At 41.6% G+C, this 17,795-nt stretch overlaps 1 protein-coding gene across 20 annotated transcripts in view; it reads left to right on the plus strand.

Moving 5' to 3' along the window:
• Positions 1 to 14,296, plus strand: part of AFDN (afadin, adherens junction formation factor) — a 111,060-nt gene extending 96,764 nt beyond the window's left edge. For 11 of the 20 annotated variants that reach the window (XM_070733860.1, XM_070733865.1, XM_070733869.1 and 8 more), the window contains 4 exons: positions 663 to 797; positions 3,247 to 3,760; positions 7,055 to 7,136; positions 12,126 to 14,296. In XM_070733860.1, coding sequence (XP_070589961.1) covers positions 663 to 797; positions 3,247 to 3,760; positions 7,055 to 7,136; positions 12,126 to 12,270 — 876 coding nt within the window. In that variant the 3' untranslated portion in view covers positions 12,271 to 14,296. The remainder of the gene's footprint in view (positions 1 to 662; positions 798 to 3,246; positions 3,761 to 7,054; positions 7,137 to 12,125) is intronic. The other 9 variants (XM_070733873.1, XM_070733876.1, XM_070733878.1 and 6 more) reach the window with 3 other exon arrangements.
• The last annotated feature ends 3,499 nt before the right edge of the window (positions 14,297 to 17,795 follow it).

Genomic DNA, 17,795 nt, shown 5'->3' on the forward strand with positions numbered 1-17,795 from the left:
TTTGCAGTAAAAAAACCCCCATTAATATATGAAAAAAAGAAATCATAGGCAGCTTAAATAGCTGATATGTTGGCTTTGCTGTCAAGATCAGAGGAATGTTATCTTATGGGAAAAGAATAGAAGCTTATAATTGACCATAGTTTGTGCATCTTCCCAATGGTAAAACAATGGTACAATGGTAAATGGTACAATGGTAAAACATGGCGTGTGAACTATAAAAACTGTCTCAGAACAGAAATGCCTACAAAATCTATAGCATGGGTTTCCAACTTTTTAGCTTGCCATCATTAAATGGAGAGAAACTGCCTTGGCTGCATATAAAATATACAAAATAGTTAATGTATGTAAATCACATAACGTTAACATTTATGAGGCCACATTACTAGCTGTTCAAGCCGCATGCAGCCCATGGGCAACAGATTGGACACTCCTGATGAATAGCATTTCTCCGGTGGAAAATACATTTCCTTTTTGAATTTCCTTTGTAAGTTATTTTTTTCTAAATTCCAAAAAAAAAAAAAAATTCCCAAGAGAAAATAATTATTAATTAGCTTTTTTTTAAAAAAATATTATTTTGAACATTAATGGGTATTTTTCTTCACGAAATATTATTTCTGTCTTTGAAAGTATCTGAGGTAAAACACAAAATAAATCTTCATTAGTTACAGGATGAGGAGCGTAGACGGCAGCAGCAACTAGAGGAAATGCGCAAACGGGAAGCAGAAGATAGGGCCAGGCAAGAAGAAGAGCGTCGTCGCCAAGAGGAGGAGCGGACAAAGCGAGAGGCTGAGCAAAAGGTTTCACTCAGTCTTCTATAATTTTGTATAACTTCACTTAAATTGGTTTGACTCGTTCATACTACTAAGTCTTCAACACAGATAGAATTGTCTGCAGAAGGTTTTATGGCTCTTAACATGTACTGTATTGAATTCTGTATACTACTTTAAAAAAAAAGCCAAGCCGACCCTGTTTCTAGATTTGCAATTTAAGGAAAAGAAAAATATATTTCATTATTCTTCAAGAGTCTTTAACAAGTAGGCAATATATAAACTAGTAAATGAAGTCCAAATAAAATGAAAGATATACGAAGCTGGGAAAGTACAAGAAAAATGTAAAGATCTCAGATATTAAGCATAATGAAAGAAATTCAAAATGAAATCCCCTCCAGGAAGTAAGTCTAAAAGGATAAGGTTATTTTTAAACCAGTAAGAATAAAGTTATAATTTTGAAATCCTATTTTTAAAAAGGTAGAAAAACTCAGATTTAGAACTATGAATAATTTAATTCAGAAGAAATGATATACAATTAAATAATGTAAACCCAGTTAAATGGTTTTAAGTGGGATTCATTAATCACACGGGGGAATGGATAGACAGTGAGATGCTTTGGTTGCTAGGAAAAATTTTAAACATGAAGGAATCCCAAGAAAATTATTAGCGTATAATATTAATTATAGTTCATCTTCCTACCGCCACCATTGTTAATTTTCCATATCCCTTCTACTTCAAAAATATATGATGTTTATGTTTATGTAGATTTGTATGCCACCCCTCTCCGCAGACTCGGGGCGGCTCACAACAAAGTGAAAAAAATTTACAACAAATCTAAATTTCTACTAAAAACATTTAAAAAACCCCATTTTCTAAACATACATACATACACACATACCATTCATAAATTGTATATGCCCGGGGGAGATGTCTCAGTTCCCCCATGCCTGAAGACACAGGTGGGTCTTAAGGAGCTTACGAAAGGCAAGGAGAGTAGGGGCAGTTCTAATCTCCGGGGGGAGTTGGTTCCAGAGGGCCGGGGCCGCCACAGAGAAGGCTCTTCCCCTGGGGCCCGCCAACCGACATTGTTTAGTTGACGGGACCCGGAGAAGGCCCACTCTGTGGGACCTAATCGGTCGCTGGGATTCGTGCGGCAGGAGGCGGTCTCGGAGATATTCTGGTCCAGTGCCATGAAGGGCTTTAAAGGTCATAACCAACACTTTGAATTGTGACCGGAAGTTGATTGGCAACCAATGCAGACTGCGGAGTGATGGTGAAACATGGACATACCTAGGTAGGCCCATGACTGCTCTCGCAGCTGCATTCTGCACGATCTGAAGTTTCCGAACACTTTTCAAAGGTAGCCCCATGTAGAGAGCATTACAGTAGTCGAACCTCGAGGTGATGAGGGCATGAGTGACTGTGAGCAGTGAGTCCCGGTCCAGATAGGGTCATGATACTGTATGATACCATTCTAATGATTGAAATCTCATCCATTTGTTCCAAATGATAAATATTTGAAAAAAATTGAAAGCTTCATATTAATGAATGAAATTATGGTTAGGCAATATACTGAACTTCACTATCCTTCAGACTCCCTACCAGTATTCTTTTAATTTAAAGAAAAATGAGGAAGTGACATTGTTTGAAAATAAATAATGGAATTGCTTTTGTTTGGTATGGAAGTAGACTACTGGCTATCAAGAAACGCAAAGGTAAGCAAGGCTGGGAAATATACACCCGCCCACCCACCCACGTCCAAGGTAGTGATGGAGAACAACTTCGTCATTCTGGTAAATGGACATCCTATGTCTAGTTTTTTACAGGGTGGTCGCTATCTTAAATATGCTTTATGGCTTAAAAAAATGCCTAGCCCTCTTTTAAGGGGGAAAAATGGATATAAGTCAAGCCATGGTTAGGAACCAGTCTATAGGAGTGCTCCTTCAGTGGGGTCTGTTTTTGTGCATAAGCTCCTATGTCCCTTTTAAGGAAAGCAAAACAACAAGAACAACAAAAAACCTGTCATTATCTCTGCTCTTCATATTTGGTAAAGTTACATGGAAAGCTGACCTAAGCCTGACTTTCACTGTAAATATATACTTTACCACTGATTCTATAATTTCCTTGATGCTGTCTTTCAACCCTGAACCCTCAATGCAACCTGAGACAGAAATATTCTCTTCTAAAGATGGCTCTTCTGACATCAAAACCAGGATGGGTTTGGCTTGATTCCTTCTATACTGTCCCACTCCTGCTCTCCTGTCTACTTCATAGGATATCCTGCCTCTCGAGGCAATTGGAGGGAATAGATTCCACCCAAAGTCCAGAAGTAAACTAGTGTTTTAGAGCAGGTAGTGTGACTTTCTTCCTTGATAAAAGAAAAAGTTACCCAAATCTTTTCTAGCATGAGAATTTCCACTTGTGCATTTGGTATTTGACAATTGGTGACATCCTTTTATTCCCTTTGGCTCAACAGAGGCGGCAGGAAGAAGAATATTATAATCGCTTGGAAGCAGAGAGGCGCCGCCAGCATGATGAAGCAGAACGGCGATTGCTGGAGCCCGATGAGCCTGGTCTGTACAGACCTCCGCTTCCACGGGAATATGAATTTCCCTCCCCACCCCTTTCATCTAATGCTCCTCCTCCCCCACCTCAACGAAACACTTCTTACCTCAAAACTCAGGTCCTCTCTCCCGACACGATTTATACTGCCAAGTTTGTTGCATACAATGATGATGAGGAGGAGGACTCCTGTCTAGCAACAGGTCAGGATAAGTACACCAGTACAAGAAAGTCTTGCGGTGACCTTCCTCCTGTCCCCCCTAAGCCACAGCAGCCCTCCCGCCAGCCACGCCCAGTCTCAGATGGCCTATGTCTGTCCAACTCATGCCAGCCCTCTGCTGTCAATGCCAACAGTACTGCTAACAAAATGAGCCAACCCCCTCCCCCACCATACAAGCCAAGTTTCATCAATCCCAGCAACACAAAAGGTAGACGAAATATTTTAATTTACAATCTCTCTGAAAACTCTACAAATTTCCCACTTAAATACTCTTCTGAACAAAATCAACTCTCATGATTCTTTCTTACTTGATCACAATCTTGGGCGTGGTGATCCAACTCTCAATCTGATATGTTGCTATAAATTTTATATTAAACCTGTGGTCTTTCCAGTTCTTTATTAAATTCTATAATTCTTAGTTTCATATACTGAAAGCAAATTATTCTCAAAATTCCACTAAAAGTACTGTTGGGTTTGGCTTTTGATCTACACCTCTTTCATTCACCATTTTTATTACTATTATTCATTGGTCCATGGTGCTTTCACTTTTGAGGTACATGTTTCTTGCAAAAAGGATATTTATTTACTGTGGGAAGCAGCGGGCTTTCTGCTTATTACTTGCTATGTAAACAGTGTGCAAAAGGCTTTGAAAGGGTATAAACCAACAATTACATTTGAAGTGATTTGCTACCTGGGTGCATGTTTTAGAAAAAGCAAACAAAGCAGATAGATATAGTATACTTTTTAATGATGTTTCTTTCTACTACACATTGCTCAATACTGAAGTAACTTTCTCTCCATTATTCATGTTGTTGTTTTTATCCTATTTACATTCCTCACTTTTTTCTTCCCCCTTCATTATAAAATATGTAATATTAGTGTCAAAGAATTACAAAGCTTTAGGTCATAGCTGGTTTATGCTTTGACAAGATACAAGTAAAACTCCTGTTTTTAGAAGAAGGTAGAACATTAGTGTGTTTTGGGAAACTTGCAAACTATTTTTCAGCTACTTGTCTTATTTTCCTGTATAGAAGAAGACAAAAGAAAAAAAAAACTAATAATAATAAAAAATTCTCAAAATGGACCTAAACTGGTAGTTTGTTCCTAGCTTAAAGGAAGTTCCACAGACAGTTGTAGGATTTCCCTATTTGATCAGTTCCTTCTAGAGATAGTCAAGGAATCTTGGAAAAAGCCTGTAATCTAAATGGGTCATTGCAGACTATTGCTCTTTCTATAATAAAACAAAGCAGATAATGATGCAGTTGTTTATAGTTAAGATGAGAAACTTCAGAATTAACATTCACTTCCTAAATATAAATGTTTCCCCAGGCAGCCAATAGATAAATTTTGCCAATCCTTATTTCATATTTTGGAAATGCTATATAATAAATATGTTTGTAAAACAGTGTAATATGATATGACTGTTAAATAAATCCACAGCTGAATGAATGCACTCAGAAGTGCTTATTAGTTGCTCCACTTCAGCGTGGAAGTATTTGAACGGTGGATTCTATCTTGGGTCCCATCATGATCAACACTTTCAATAGTGGCTTGGATGAGGATGTTGAGGGGACTCTTAAGAAAATATGATGATGACACAAAGCAATGAGAAGCATTTACTATTTAAAAATTCCCTACCAATATACCTGGCATTAAAAATGCCAGGTATATTTGTACAAACAGTCAGTTAGTGTAACAGGCTATTGCATGAAGACCTTCGCCAGAGGTCTTCAACTAGAAAGTAAATGGCTATCTGTCACATCTTGCACCTGGCAGAGGGTTGTACTAGATTATCCCCAAAGCCCCTTCCAAGTATAATTCTGTGCTTCTGTACCTAATAATTCTTATTAAGATATATAAACAAGCTATGGTTGTTACTCAATCATGCCATATAATTTGATGTTTCATCTGACCTCAATATGCAGCCCATAACATCCCGTTATAACTTTTTTTTAAAAAAATTAAGTTTATAAACAGGTCATATATTCCATTTGAACTTTCAATCTTCTATGAAGGATATCTGCCTAAAGTAAAAAGCTCTTTGCACATAATGCAAAATCACTATGCAGCTTCTCTCTCCATCTCATTAACACTCATATTGCTGTCCTTAAATGTATGGCAAACTCTGCTTCTGCAAAAGTAAACTTTCCCAGCTCCTTCCATTAGATTGTTGGGATCACTTTAGAAGATTGGCATTCCTCATTCTAGGAATAAAATGTGAACAACTATAACGAATACTAATGTGGACGAGTTTTTATATTTAAATAAATGTATCTTTTTTAATATTGAAAAGTTAAAAATTGGACATAAAGCAAAATTAATTTCTAACCAACTTATTATTAATATTCCAAGTAAATTCCTAGTGTTTCCCTAGAAGTTTAACTCATTAAATTCAGTTTCACACTTAATTGATTAAGTTCATAATCTCACTAAATTCAGTTGGGATTTCTTAGAGGTACCCATGCATTAAGTTCTCTTTAATTGTTGGGCACCAGTCTGATATTAAATAGAGCTTTATACTGCTAAAATATAAATATAAAATATTTAAGTTAAATAACTGAATAAAGACTACTAATGGAAGGAGTATATATCTGCTTTTGTGAATAAGGCTTACAAGAAAAACACATGCAGTGTTTAAAAACTAAAAATATTACCATACTTGAAAACTCAAATGTTTTGTGGCCAGAAGAGATGGTTTTACTTAACCAGTACAAATAGCAGAAGTGAGAATCTATGAAATGGGGGGGATGAGTTGATATTTCAAATGCAAATGATGTGTTTAATCTTGTGGCCTTTGGGGAAGATTCATTGGTAGTGTAAAGGGATTGCTGTTTTTGCTGTTGTATTTGTTCATACGAGAGCAAAGTATAAAGGTGCAGTGCTGCAAATGTATACAAAATAGACATTTTAAAAATAGCATTTATAAATGGGCATTGTAGAGTTAGATTCATCATGGACTCTGCAGTTAAAAGAATATATTGGAAAGTTGTCATAAGACTATATTCTCAAATTCTGCACATTCTTAATATTTTATAATCTATTCTTTGGGAAATGTAAAGGCAATAGTGCCTGATGCTACTGGATATGTTTTCATCTAGTCATAAACAGACTAAAAGCTAAAGCTTATTTTGCAATTATTCATGCAAACTACATGAAGGCTAAAGCTTATTGTGCTAAAGGCTAAAACTTATTTTGCAATTATTCATGCAAACTACTTAAATTTCATTTAAATCACTGGAATTTTGGTAGTCTGTATATGCAAGATTTGGCAAGTTTGGATATTTACTTCATATATATTTGATTTCATTTATATTGTCCATGATGAAAAGTTGTCATTTGATAGAAATATTTGCATTATATTCAGTTTTCAATAATTTTTCCCTTTCTTATAAGGGAGTTGATAGTGTTAAGAGACCAGACCTGAAAGTACAGTGTCAGATCCATTTAAAGCACTGCACCTTTTGAGAAAAAAAATAGTTATTTTATTTTCTTTTACACAAAGGTTCAAACTACACTGGATCTACTGGAGCACTTGCAGGTTCACAGGAACCTTATTCAGACTCAAGAGAGAAGAAATTGAAAAGGTAAAATGTAAATAAGTTTGCTTTTGAATACAGCTTTATTGGTATGGGATATTAGCATATACTCATGGTTGATGTTTATGTAATTAAAGATTTTTAACAAGCTAAAATATTTTCAAACATATCAATGCATCCAGTAAGAATATTTAGAAAAGATTGAAAGGTTTTATAGTAATGATAGTAGTCATAAGTGTCAGTATGGTGTACTGGGTAAAGTGTTAAGAGTGGGACACCAACTTTTAATTCATCTTTAACTTTAGAAGCTTTCTGGATTATTATTATTATTATTACAGTAGTCCCTCGATTATCGCGAGGGTTCCGTTCCAGGACCCCTTGCGATAATCGAAATTTCGCGATATAGCGGTGCGGAAGTAAAAACACCATCTGCGCATGCGTGCCACTTTTCCATGGTGTTTTTACTTCCGCACCGCCAGCCCGCTGCCCGCCACTTGTCCGCTGCCCGCCCGCTCACCTCGCCAGCAAGAGGGGAAGACCCATGAAAGGTTCCTTGGGCCGCCTAGCAGCTGATCTGCTCGGCAGCGCAGCAGCAGCCTGCGCTGCCGAGCAGATCAGCTGCTAGGCGGCCCAAGGAACCTTCCATGGGTCTTCCCCCTCTTGCTTGTGAGGGCGCTTCAACGTTTCCGGACGGCAAGCTCGGACTCTTTCTTTTTCCCTCAGAGGACGCTTATGACAGGCGGCTGAGGCTTCGAGTGTGTCCCCTTCCACCGCCCGGAGGAAAGCGGGGGGAAGGGAGGAGAGAGAAGGAAGCCAGGCACGAAGAGTGTCCATGAGGGGGAAGAGACCCCCGCGCCGGGCAGGCCCACCGAAGCGGGAAGAGGGGGCGTGCGCCCGGGCCTGGCTAGAGCGCTTGATCTGCGGGCGCCTTAAAAGGGGGTGTGGACTCCTGGGAGGCCTTGGCGGTGGAAGGGGACACACTCGAAGCCTCAGCCGCCTGTCATAAGCGTCCTCTGAGGGAAAAAGAAAGAGTCCGAGCTTGCCGTCCGGAAACGTTGAAGCGCCCTCACAAGCAAGAGGGGGAAGACCCATGGAAGGTTGGAACTGCAGAGCCGAAGGGCGGCCTTTTTGTCTGGGAGGGAAGATGACGCGCGGGCGGCACAGGGACGGGGGGGGGGGGGGAGGCAAAGCTCTGCAGCTCCAGCCACTTTCAGCCGAGCCTCCCCGGCCACGCAGCCAGGGAAGCCGAGCCGGGCGTGGCGGCGGCGGCGCTGCCGGGCGCACGCCCCCTCTTCCCGCTTCGGTGGGCCTGCCCGGCGCGGGGGTCTCTTCCCCCTCATGGACACTCTTCGTGCCTGGCTTCCTTCTCTCTCCTCCCTTCCCCCCGCTTTCCTCCGGGCGTGTTGGAGAAGAGGGTCTTCTTCCGCTCTTATTGTCTTGGGTGGGCGGGAGGCAGGAGCTGCAGAAAGGGAAACTTTTTGTTTTCCTTCGCTCCGCCACCCAAGAGAGCGGAGAGGCAGCGGGGGCGCAAGGAAGAAGAAGCGGTGGTGGCGGCGGCTTCCTTCGGGGGCAACGCCAGCAAGAGGGTCTTCCCCCTCTTGCTGGCGTGCGTGGGCGGTGGGGAAGACCCATGGGAGATTCCTTGGGCCGCCTAGCAGCTGAGGGTCTTCCCCACCGCCCACGCACGCCAGCAAGAGGGCGAAGACCCTCTTGCTGGCGTTGCCCCCGAAGGAAGCCGCCGCCGCCACGCCCGGCTCGGCTTCCCTGGCTCCTTGGCCGGGTGGGCTCGGCCGAAAGGGGCTGGAACTGCAGAGCCGAAGGGTGGCCTTTTTGTCTGGGAGGGAAGATGACGCGCGGGCGGCACAGGGGGGGGGGGGGAGGCAAAGCTCTGCGGCTCCAGCCACTTTCAGCCAAGCCTCCCCGGCCACGCAGCCAGGGAAGCCGAGCCGGGCGTGGCGGCGGCGGCGCTGCTGCTCCGGTCGCCCGATCGTGTCCTGCCTCCTGCGCCGATGTTCCACGCCCGGCTCGGCTTCCCTGGCTCCGTGGCCGGGGAGGCTTGGCTGAAAGTGGCTGGAGCTCCACGCCACTACCTGCCGCTTCCAGCAATTCCAGAGCTCGGCCGTAAAGCCCGGCCGCTTGGCCGTATTGCCCATTGCGGAACTGTTCGTTGCCCGCTTGCTTAAGGCCGGCGATCAGCGACGCAGGAGCCATGAACTCGGGGCGAGGGAGGTCTGAAAATAAAAAGCCGGCACCGGCTGGCGGCGTAGAAACCAGGAGAGACGCTTTACTTCCTCCGTGCTCGATTTAATTAGGGGCGGTGCAAGAGGCCTACTACGCCACGCCTCCTTCCTTTAGGAGACGGCCGGGCTCCGGAGATCCGGCGCTGCAATCCGTGCGTGGTTGGTTAGGAAGTCGGTTATGAGAGGAGGGAGAAGCCCTCCCCCCCTCTAGAAATGATGCTTCCCGGGCGCTGTACTCACCGGGAGGTGAACCCAATGGAGTATGGGGCGTGCATAAGGGCACCAGCGTGCCTTCCGTCCCCTTCTCCTAATGTTTCTTTTTTTACTAGTATGACAGGCGGATGAGGCTTCGAGTGTGTCCCCTTCCACCGCCAAGGCCTCCCAGGAGTCCACACCCCCTTTTAAGGCGCCCGCAGATCAAGCGCTCTAGCCAGGCCCGGGCGCACGCCCCCTCTTCCCGCTTCGGTGGGCCTGCCCGGCGCGGGGGTCTCTTCCCCCTCATGGACACTCTTCGTGCCTGGCTTCCTTCTCTCTCCTCCCTTCCCCCCGCTTTCCTCCGGGCGTGTTGGAGAAGAGGGTCTTCTTCCGCTCTTATTGTCTTGGGTGGGCGGGAGGCAGGAGCTGCAGAAAGGGAAACTTTTTGTTTTCCTTCGCTCCGCCACCCAAGAGAGCGGAGAGGCAGCGGGGGGCGCAAGGAAGAAGAAGCGGTGGTGGCGGCGGCTTCCTTCGGGGGCAACGCCAGCAAGAGGGTCTTCCCCCTCTTGCTGGCGTGCGTGGGCGGTGGGGAAGACCCATGGGAGATTCCTTGGGCCGCCTAGCAGCTGAGGGTCTTCCCCACCGCCCACGCACGCCAGCAAGAGGGCGAAGACCCTCTTGCTGGCGTTGCCCCCGAAGGAAGCCGCCGCCGCCACGCCCGGCTCGGCTTCCCTGGCTCCTTGGCCGGGTGGGCTCGGCCGAAAGGGGCTGGAACTGCAGAGCCGAAGGGTGGCCTTTTTGTCTGGGAGGGAAGATGACGCGCGGGCGGCACAGGGGGGGGGGGGGAGGCAAAGCTCTGCGGCTCCAGCCACTTTCAGCCAAGCCTCCCCGGCCACGCAGCCAGGGAAGCCGAGCCGGGCGTGGCGGCGGCGGCGCTGCTGCTCCGGTCGCCCGATCGTGTCCTGCCTCCTGCGCCGATGTTCCACGCCCGGCTCGGCTTCCCTGGCTGCTTGGCGGGGGGGGGGGGAGGCTTGGCCGAAAGGGGCTGTACCCGCAGAGCTTTGCCTCCCACCCCTCGCCCCTGTGCTGCCGGCGCGTCATCTTCCCTCCCAGACTCCCCCGGCAAAGTGACGTGGAGGAATGGAAAGCTGAAACCGGGCGGTTTGAGTTTCCCATTCCTTCAAGTCACTTCGCCGCTGCTCTCCTGGCTAAACTGTGTGGCAGGAGACAGGCTTTGAGTTTTTGGCTGGGGGGGAGAAGTAGAACCTTCCTAACTCCCCCCCCCCACCACCAGCCAGAAGGAGCGGCGAAGTGACGTGGAGGAATGGAAAGCTGAAACTGGGCGGTTTGAGTTTCCCATTCCTCCAAGTCACTTTGCCGCTCCTCTCCTGGCTAAACCGGCGGCAGGAGACAGGGTTGGGGGGGGGGTTACTGGGAAGCCCCCCAGGCCGACTGCCACCTTTTCAAACAGCCGCGCCCTTCCCAGCTGAGTCCTGAAGCCAAGCGCCAAAGGCGAACTTCTGCGCTTGGCTTCAGGACTCAGCTGGGAAGCGGCACGGGTGTTTTAAAAGGTCTCCCCCGGCATGGGGGGCTTCCTAGCACCCCCCCAAACCCGGGTTGGGGGTTCGGGGGGTGCTAGGAAGCCCCCCATGCCGGCGGGAAGACCCAGGGAAGGTTCCTTTGGCCGCCTAGCAGCTGATCTGCCCGGCGGTAATGCAAACTCCACCATCTACGCATGCGTGCAGATGGTGGTGTTACTTCCGGGTAGAAAACTCGCGATATAGCGTTTCGCGAAGCTCGAGATCGCGAAACTCGAGGGATCACTGTATTATTATTATTATTATTATTATTATTATTATTATTACTACTACTACTACTACTACTACTACTACGAGTCTTTGAAGAGGGGCGGCATACAAATCTAATAAATTATTATTATTATTATTATTATTATTATTAATTATTATTATTACTACTACTACTACTACTAGTAGTAGTAGTAGTAGTAGTATTTATTAGATTTGTGTGCCGCCCCTCTCCGAAGAGTCGGAGCAGCTCACAACAGCAAAGCACAGTAAAAATCCAATGATTAAAACTGTTAAAACCCTTAATATAAAACAGTCATACTGGATCACTTTATGTAAGTCATTCTCTCAGTCCAGCCTAAATCATAAAAGAAAAATGCTGAGAGGAAAAATTGGTATTGTACTGTGCTTGCAGACCACATCAAACAAGAAGCTAAATGTTATATTAAAGTCAGTACAGTATATGTAATCTTGACATGATGTAGTTTATATGTAGAAATCCAAAAGCAGGGCATTAGAGTCATCTCTATTGTGAACCCACCCTATATAAAATATTTTAGATTTCTTAATAGCTACACTAATGTTTAACAAATGCTCTAATAGTATGAACTATTTAATGATGAAAATGGTTATTTAATTATGTGTCCATCTTTAAACCTTATTTACTAATTAATCAATCCGATTTTAAATAAAAAAGATGTGAATGTTGTAGATCAAGGCTAATTAAAAAACAGAATAGGTGCACTTAAAATATAACATATTTTTATAACATTGAATGTTGTTTATATTTCCTTCAGTCAAGATACAGATGTACCTGGTGCACCAGAGAACTTGACTTTCCGGGAGCGACAAAGACTCTTTTCCCAGGGTCAAGATGTGTCTAACAAAGTAAAGGCATCTAGGAAATTAACAGAATTGGAAAATGAATTAAATACCAAGTAGGATAACTGTCATCTTATCAAATAACCAGAAAATCTCTATGGAACTAGAGTTGGGCAGTTCAAGGAGGAGAAGAATCTCATACCAAATGAGATATTTTTCCCCATCTGGACTATTTCTTTCTAAACTATATGTTGCAAGAAAATCAATTATTTGCCAAGTGCTTGTGGTTTATACAATTGAGGCACTGTAAAATATATTTTAATTAAATAAATCAAATGTCATGTCCTTTTCCACATCATTGTCCTTTAGCTGCTTTTGGAACCGTCTGGAATTGTTGCTTCCTAGTCTTTTACAAAACACGTAAACATCTGTTAAGCAGAAAGAGTGGCTGTAGCTTGAACTGCCTAACTACCACTGCTTGTTGCACTGTAGGTTTGATACAAGTGTAAGGTAATATAAACTTTTAAGAGATCTTGGGAGCTAGTCTTTCAGATTAGTATTAGAACACTAGTATTAGGATTCCTATTTCTATAGATAAATCCTTGCTATAAACACACTTGATTACTAGAAGCAAAAGGGCTCCATTATCATGTCCATACTAAGTCACATAGAGTATTCTATGTACATTTAGATTTTGGACATTAAATACTTGACTTATTTTGATGGCAGTCTAGCGATGTAACAAGATACACATCCTATTTTTCCCACTGTCTTATCTCTTCTTACACTGAAGTATTAATCACTTCTAAAACTTGAGTTTTGAAACATTGATAAGAATTTTAAAAATAAGTAATATTGGACACTGGGTATGGTGATGTGTGCGTGTGTGCGTATGTATTGTTATAAAGCTATTCTGAAATTTCACACTTTAGCAATATGGAATAAACTTCAAACAGTAGCTCCATTGTAGCCAAGATAAAACCAAAGTTAAATATTCACAAATGGACTAAAGACATCAGCTATCAGAAGCAGGCAATTAAGCACTACATGCAGGGGAAATGTGATTACTTGTGGCTTGAAAAAGAAAGAAAAATTGCTTTTCAGTAAGAATTTCCTTTGAGGGAACCTGGCAATATTCTGATGGCATGTCATCAGACATTCGTATAGAAAAGTGCTGGTCAAGGTACCTATAGTTTGCTATTATTCTTTTTCTTTATATTGTAGAAGATGTTGGCAGTTCAAGCTATTTTACACACTATGGTGCAGGATTATTTAATTTTTAAATGGTTGAAATGTTTCACCCACTGATCTTTCAGCTATATGTATAGCTGATGTTAAGAATAAAGACCTCATCTTAGTTTGTTTTCTCATTGTGTGATGCTTAAAACTATATTGTGATTCTAAACAAATTTTCTATTTGATAAAGTCCTTAATTGAGTTTTAGATGATTTTTCTGTATAATATGTTCTCTTATAAATATATATTTAGGGAATTATGCACACTTCCAAATGCAGAGGGTAGACTTTACTGCCTTAGAAATCACTTTTAATAAGAGTTGTATGATAAAAAATAAATGCAAGTTAATGATAAAATTGGAGTGTAAATATTTTTTTTACATAGTTCAGGTTTCTTATTTGAAAGTGTTCTTTTAATGTTCACCTGTTAAATATGAAGTAGATTAAATTGGTTGAAAGTGATAATGAAGGATTGCATGCTTATTATGTCTGTTATTCAGGGAAAAAAGGAGGTGTCCCCCAATTTATCTTGAGAACACTAGATATTCTGTGGCTGGAATACTGTTGCTGCTAGAATTTAAGGAAAGAAATATTACTGTGGAGTGGATTTGAGCACTATTGGGCAGGGTTGGGCAGCTATGACAACTTTATGACCTGTAAATTTCAACTCCCAGAATTCCTGAGCCAGGAATTCTGGGAGTCAAAGCCCATAGGTTGTAAAGTTGCCATAGTTGTCCATCGCTGCTTATTGGGCATTCAAGCCACGTGAATATGAATAAAATTGTTTTTCATAACTATTGGTGCATTATGGAGAAAACAACATAAGAACTGCTGTGCTTTCCCATTTCTACTGTATTTCACTTGCAACCTATTTTTAATAAACTTTGTATTGTATTTAACTTTGCACTGTATAATGTCTGATCAGGAGTATTTGTTCATATTATTCAGACATATTTTCTGTTGCAATATTAACACTTGCTAGGAATTATAATCTGGGAGAATTAAACCCCAATGTTTAATTCAAGCTATTGATGATTCTATGGATAATTAAAATGACATTTTTTTTGTAGCGAAAGATTTTATGAAATATTTGATTTTCAGTTCACACAGTCTTTATTACAACTTCAGAGTTTCCTTATCTATATCTTCTTCTATCTAGACAAAAATATGGCCAAATATAAAAAAAGTAAATCACAATAAAGCCTTGTTAAATTACAACTAACAATTAATTTTAAAACCTGTTCAAAAGCACATAAAAATGCAAATAGAAAAATAGGGACCACCTTTGGTAGGAAAGTAACAGCATTCTGTATGCCTTCGGCGTTTAATCATGCCAGCCACTTGACCACGGAAATGTCTTCGGACAGCGCTGGCTCTTCAGCTTTGAAATGAAATTACCACTACTCCCTAGAGTCAGGAACGACTAGCACGCATGTGCGAGAGGAACCTTTACCTTTTTAAGGAAATTCAAAGTACGTACTTCACATGTAGTATTGTATATAATGTATTGAACTTGAATAACTAATAATGTTTCAATAGTTTCAAATGTAGCTGTTTCATAACATTTCATAGCTACTGGCAATAAATTAAAATTAAGGACAAAAACACTAATACCTATTACAATCATTACTGATTACAATCAGTAATCTAATGTATGACCACATATTTTAAACCATGCTTAATTTCTGGGAAGGTGGGAAAAAGCTGCTTTATTCCCAGAATTTGTCTCAAATTCGTGTGTCTCATCTGCAGGATGGCTCTCCTTATAGTAATTAATATCTGACACATAATTTACTACTCTTATCAAATTGAAAGTTATCAGCTCTGGCATTCATGCACAGTGCATTTCTTCAGCATAGGAAAATAATCTATCGCTGCTTCTTAAATGGGATTTTCAGTTTTCATGCATCTGACTCTAATCAATTGTGGTAGGACAGAAAAGTAAGATAAAATTATGTAAAAAAAAGAACAGTTGGAAGCAGAAAAGAAATGGAGTTGTTTCTAATATACTTTATTTAGTACACTTAGTTTATTGCGATTAATGAATATCAACTTTTCTTAATTTCTTAAATTAGTAAACCCTGCTATTATAGAGTACATAACTTCCTACATACTGTAAAATGTTCATAATTTTATTCCTATTTTAAAAAGTTCAGAACTTTGTTTAACCATTGTTTCTATCTTAAAATGTAATGTTTGTTTTAGAGTTACATTTCTGATAGAGATTACTACTTACTTCTTTACCACAACGAGTAGTTTATATACACAATAACCTTACTAAAGTCGTTACAAACAGCAGGTGCCAAAGAATGTATTCTCATAAAATTTCCCAACTTGATGAATTTGTTTGGCCAATCTGTGTTTAGTCATGGAGAAAAATCTGCTTCTACTGTAAACGTAAAGTTGCCTGACGTTTTAGTGATTTGCTTATGGGAAATAACAAATTACATACAGTATTTTGTATTGCTATAAAGTCCTTTCTGATATTACAGAAATTATGCAGAGGTATTTCCCAAGTCAGCCCAAGTCAGTGATCATGGGGGGGGGGGGGGGTGTTTGTAACAAAATGCTTGAAATAATCAGCTTCTTCAGGCATGTGAAAGTCTTTTAAGAGCAGCTCTGGCCTTCAAACAAATTGGCAGGTAATTTTTATGTATCAAAGCATACAATTATCAAATATATAGGACTACAGTGTCCGTGCATGTGGGTGTGTGTATGAGTATGCATGGCATTATTAGATGATAAATATGGAGGTGTTTCTGGCCTCATCTGTTTATCCTCAAAGTGCAGCTCTTAATGCAAAAACATTTGTGCATCCCACCTGTAGAGTTTGTTTGTTTATTCATGTCAGAAGCATCACAATTAAAATAAGACATACTATATGACAGTGATGGTGAACCTATGGAGCCATATCTCAGGGCACGCGAGGCATTGTCTTATGTCAGCTCAAGCATTTATATGTGGGTTAGCCATTTGATTTTCTGCTGTTTTTGCTCTCCCCGGGCTTCAGGAAAGCTGCCTGAAACCTGGGGATGGCAAAAAATGGGCCAACCGGAAGTCTGAACTTCCTGTTGAGCCATTTTTCATTCTCTCCCAAGTTTCAGAAGGCTTTTTGAACCCTGGGGATGGTGAAAAATGGTCCAGCGGGCCTACCAGAAGTCTGGATGTTTCAGTGAGACCTGAGTGCATGTACGGGGCAGTGCGGTGGTTGTGTGCATGCATGGGGAGGGAGGTAGTGCATTATGGGTGTGGGCACACGCACTCATGCCATTGCTCACATGCACACCCTTTTTGGACCCGAGCCAAAAACAGTTCGCCATCACTGCTATATGACATAGAATTTAAAATAACTTCCACCTGTAGTGTATTAATACATTTAATTGCAATTTAATGGCTGTTTTCCACTTGCTGTAGAAAATTGTGGAATTTAACAGCATTTATGGACACAAATTCATGTTTTAAGCATGGTTTTTCAAATCTAACCAAATGACTTATCAAGAGCCTGTCACCGTAATTGTGAGTTCTGTGTTAATAAGTGCAGCACAATCTCTTTACCAGTGACAACAGCAGATCCATGACCTACAGCCCTAACCATTATACCCTTAGTTTACACAGAAGGAGACCGTGTTTCATGGTAGGAAATTTCCAAACTTTTTCAGCTAGTGGGCATACTTAGAATTTTAAGACGGTTTAACGATATTGGGAAACAGGGCACATATAAATGATCACTTCTGTACAGATAATTTCAATGAGTTAGCATCTCTAAATATTACAAATTTCAATGATATCAAGATTGTATTCTTGCCTTGTACCATATGGTTGAGTTTGACAAAATACCTACTTATGCTGCAAATCAGAAATACAGCAGTGGCTGTTGAATGTGTTCATTGTGTTGCAAGACAAAATAACCACCACTATGGATATGTGTATGATTTCTTGTGAACCTACCTCAATCTTGTGGCTTCCAGAATCTTGAGAGGGGTCACTATGAAAATTTGGGGGAAATGCCAAGATGGAGAAATGAGATGGCTCCAATCAAAACAAGACCTATTGTGTATTTAGAAATAGACCTTAAACATCATTTGACATTTTAGAATAGAATTCTTTATTGTCCAAGTGTGACTGGACACACATGGAATTTTTCATTGGTACATATGCTCTCAGTATACATAAAATATACATTTGTCAAGAATCATGAGGTAACAACAATTGTCATAGGGTACGTATAAGCAATTGGGAAACTAAATCGTAAGGATACAAGCAACAAGTTTCAGTCACAAGTGGGAGGAGTTTGGTTATAGGAACGATGAGAAGACATAGTAATGCAGCCTTAGTGAATAGTTTGACAGTGGTGAGGGAATTATTTGTTTAGCAGAGTGATGGCGTTCAGGAAAAAAACTTCTTGTGTCT

Source organism: Erythrolamprus reginae, chromosome 1 (genome assembly GCF_031021105.1).
Source record: "Erythrolamprus reginae isolate rEryReg1 chromosome 1, rEryReg1.hap1, whole genome shotgun sequence".
In the NCBI taxonomy this organism is placed as follows: domain Eukaryota; kingdom Metazoa; phylum Chordata; class Lepidosauria; order Squamata; family Dipsadidae; genus Erythrolamprus; species Erythrolamprus reginae.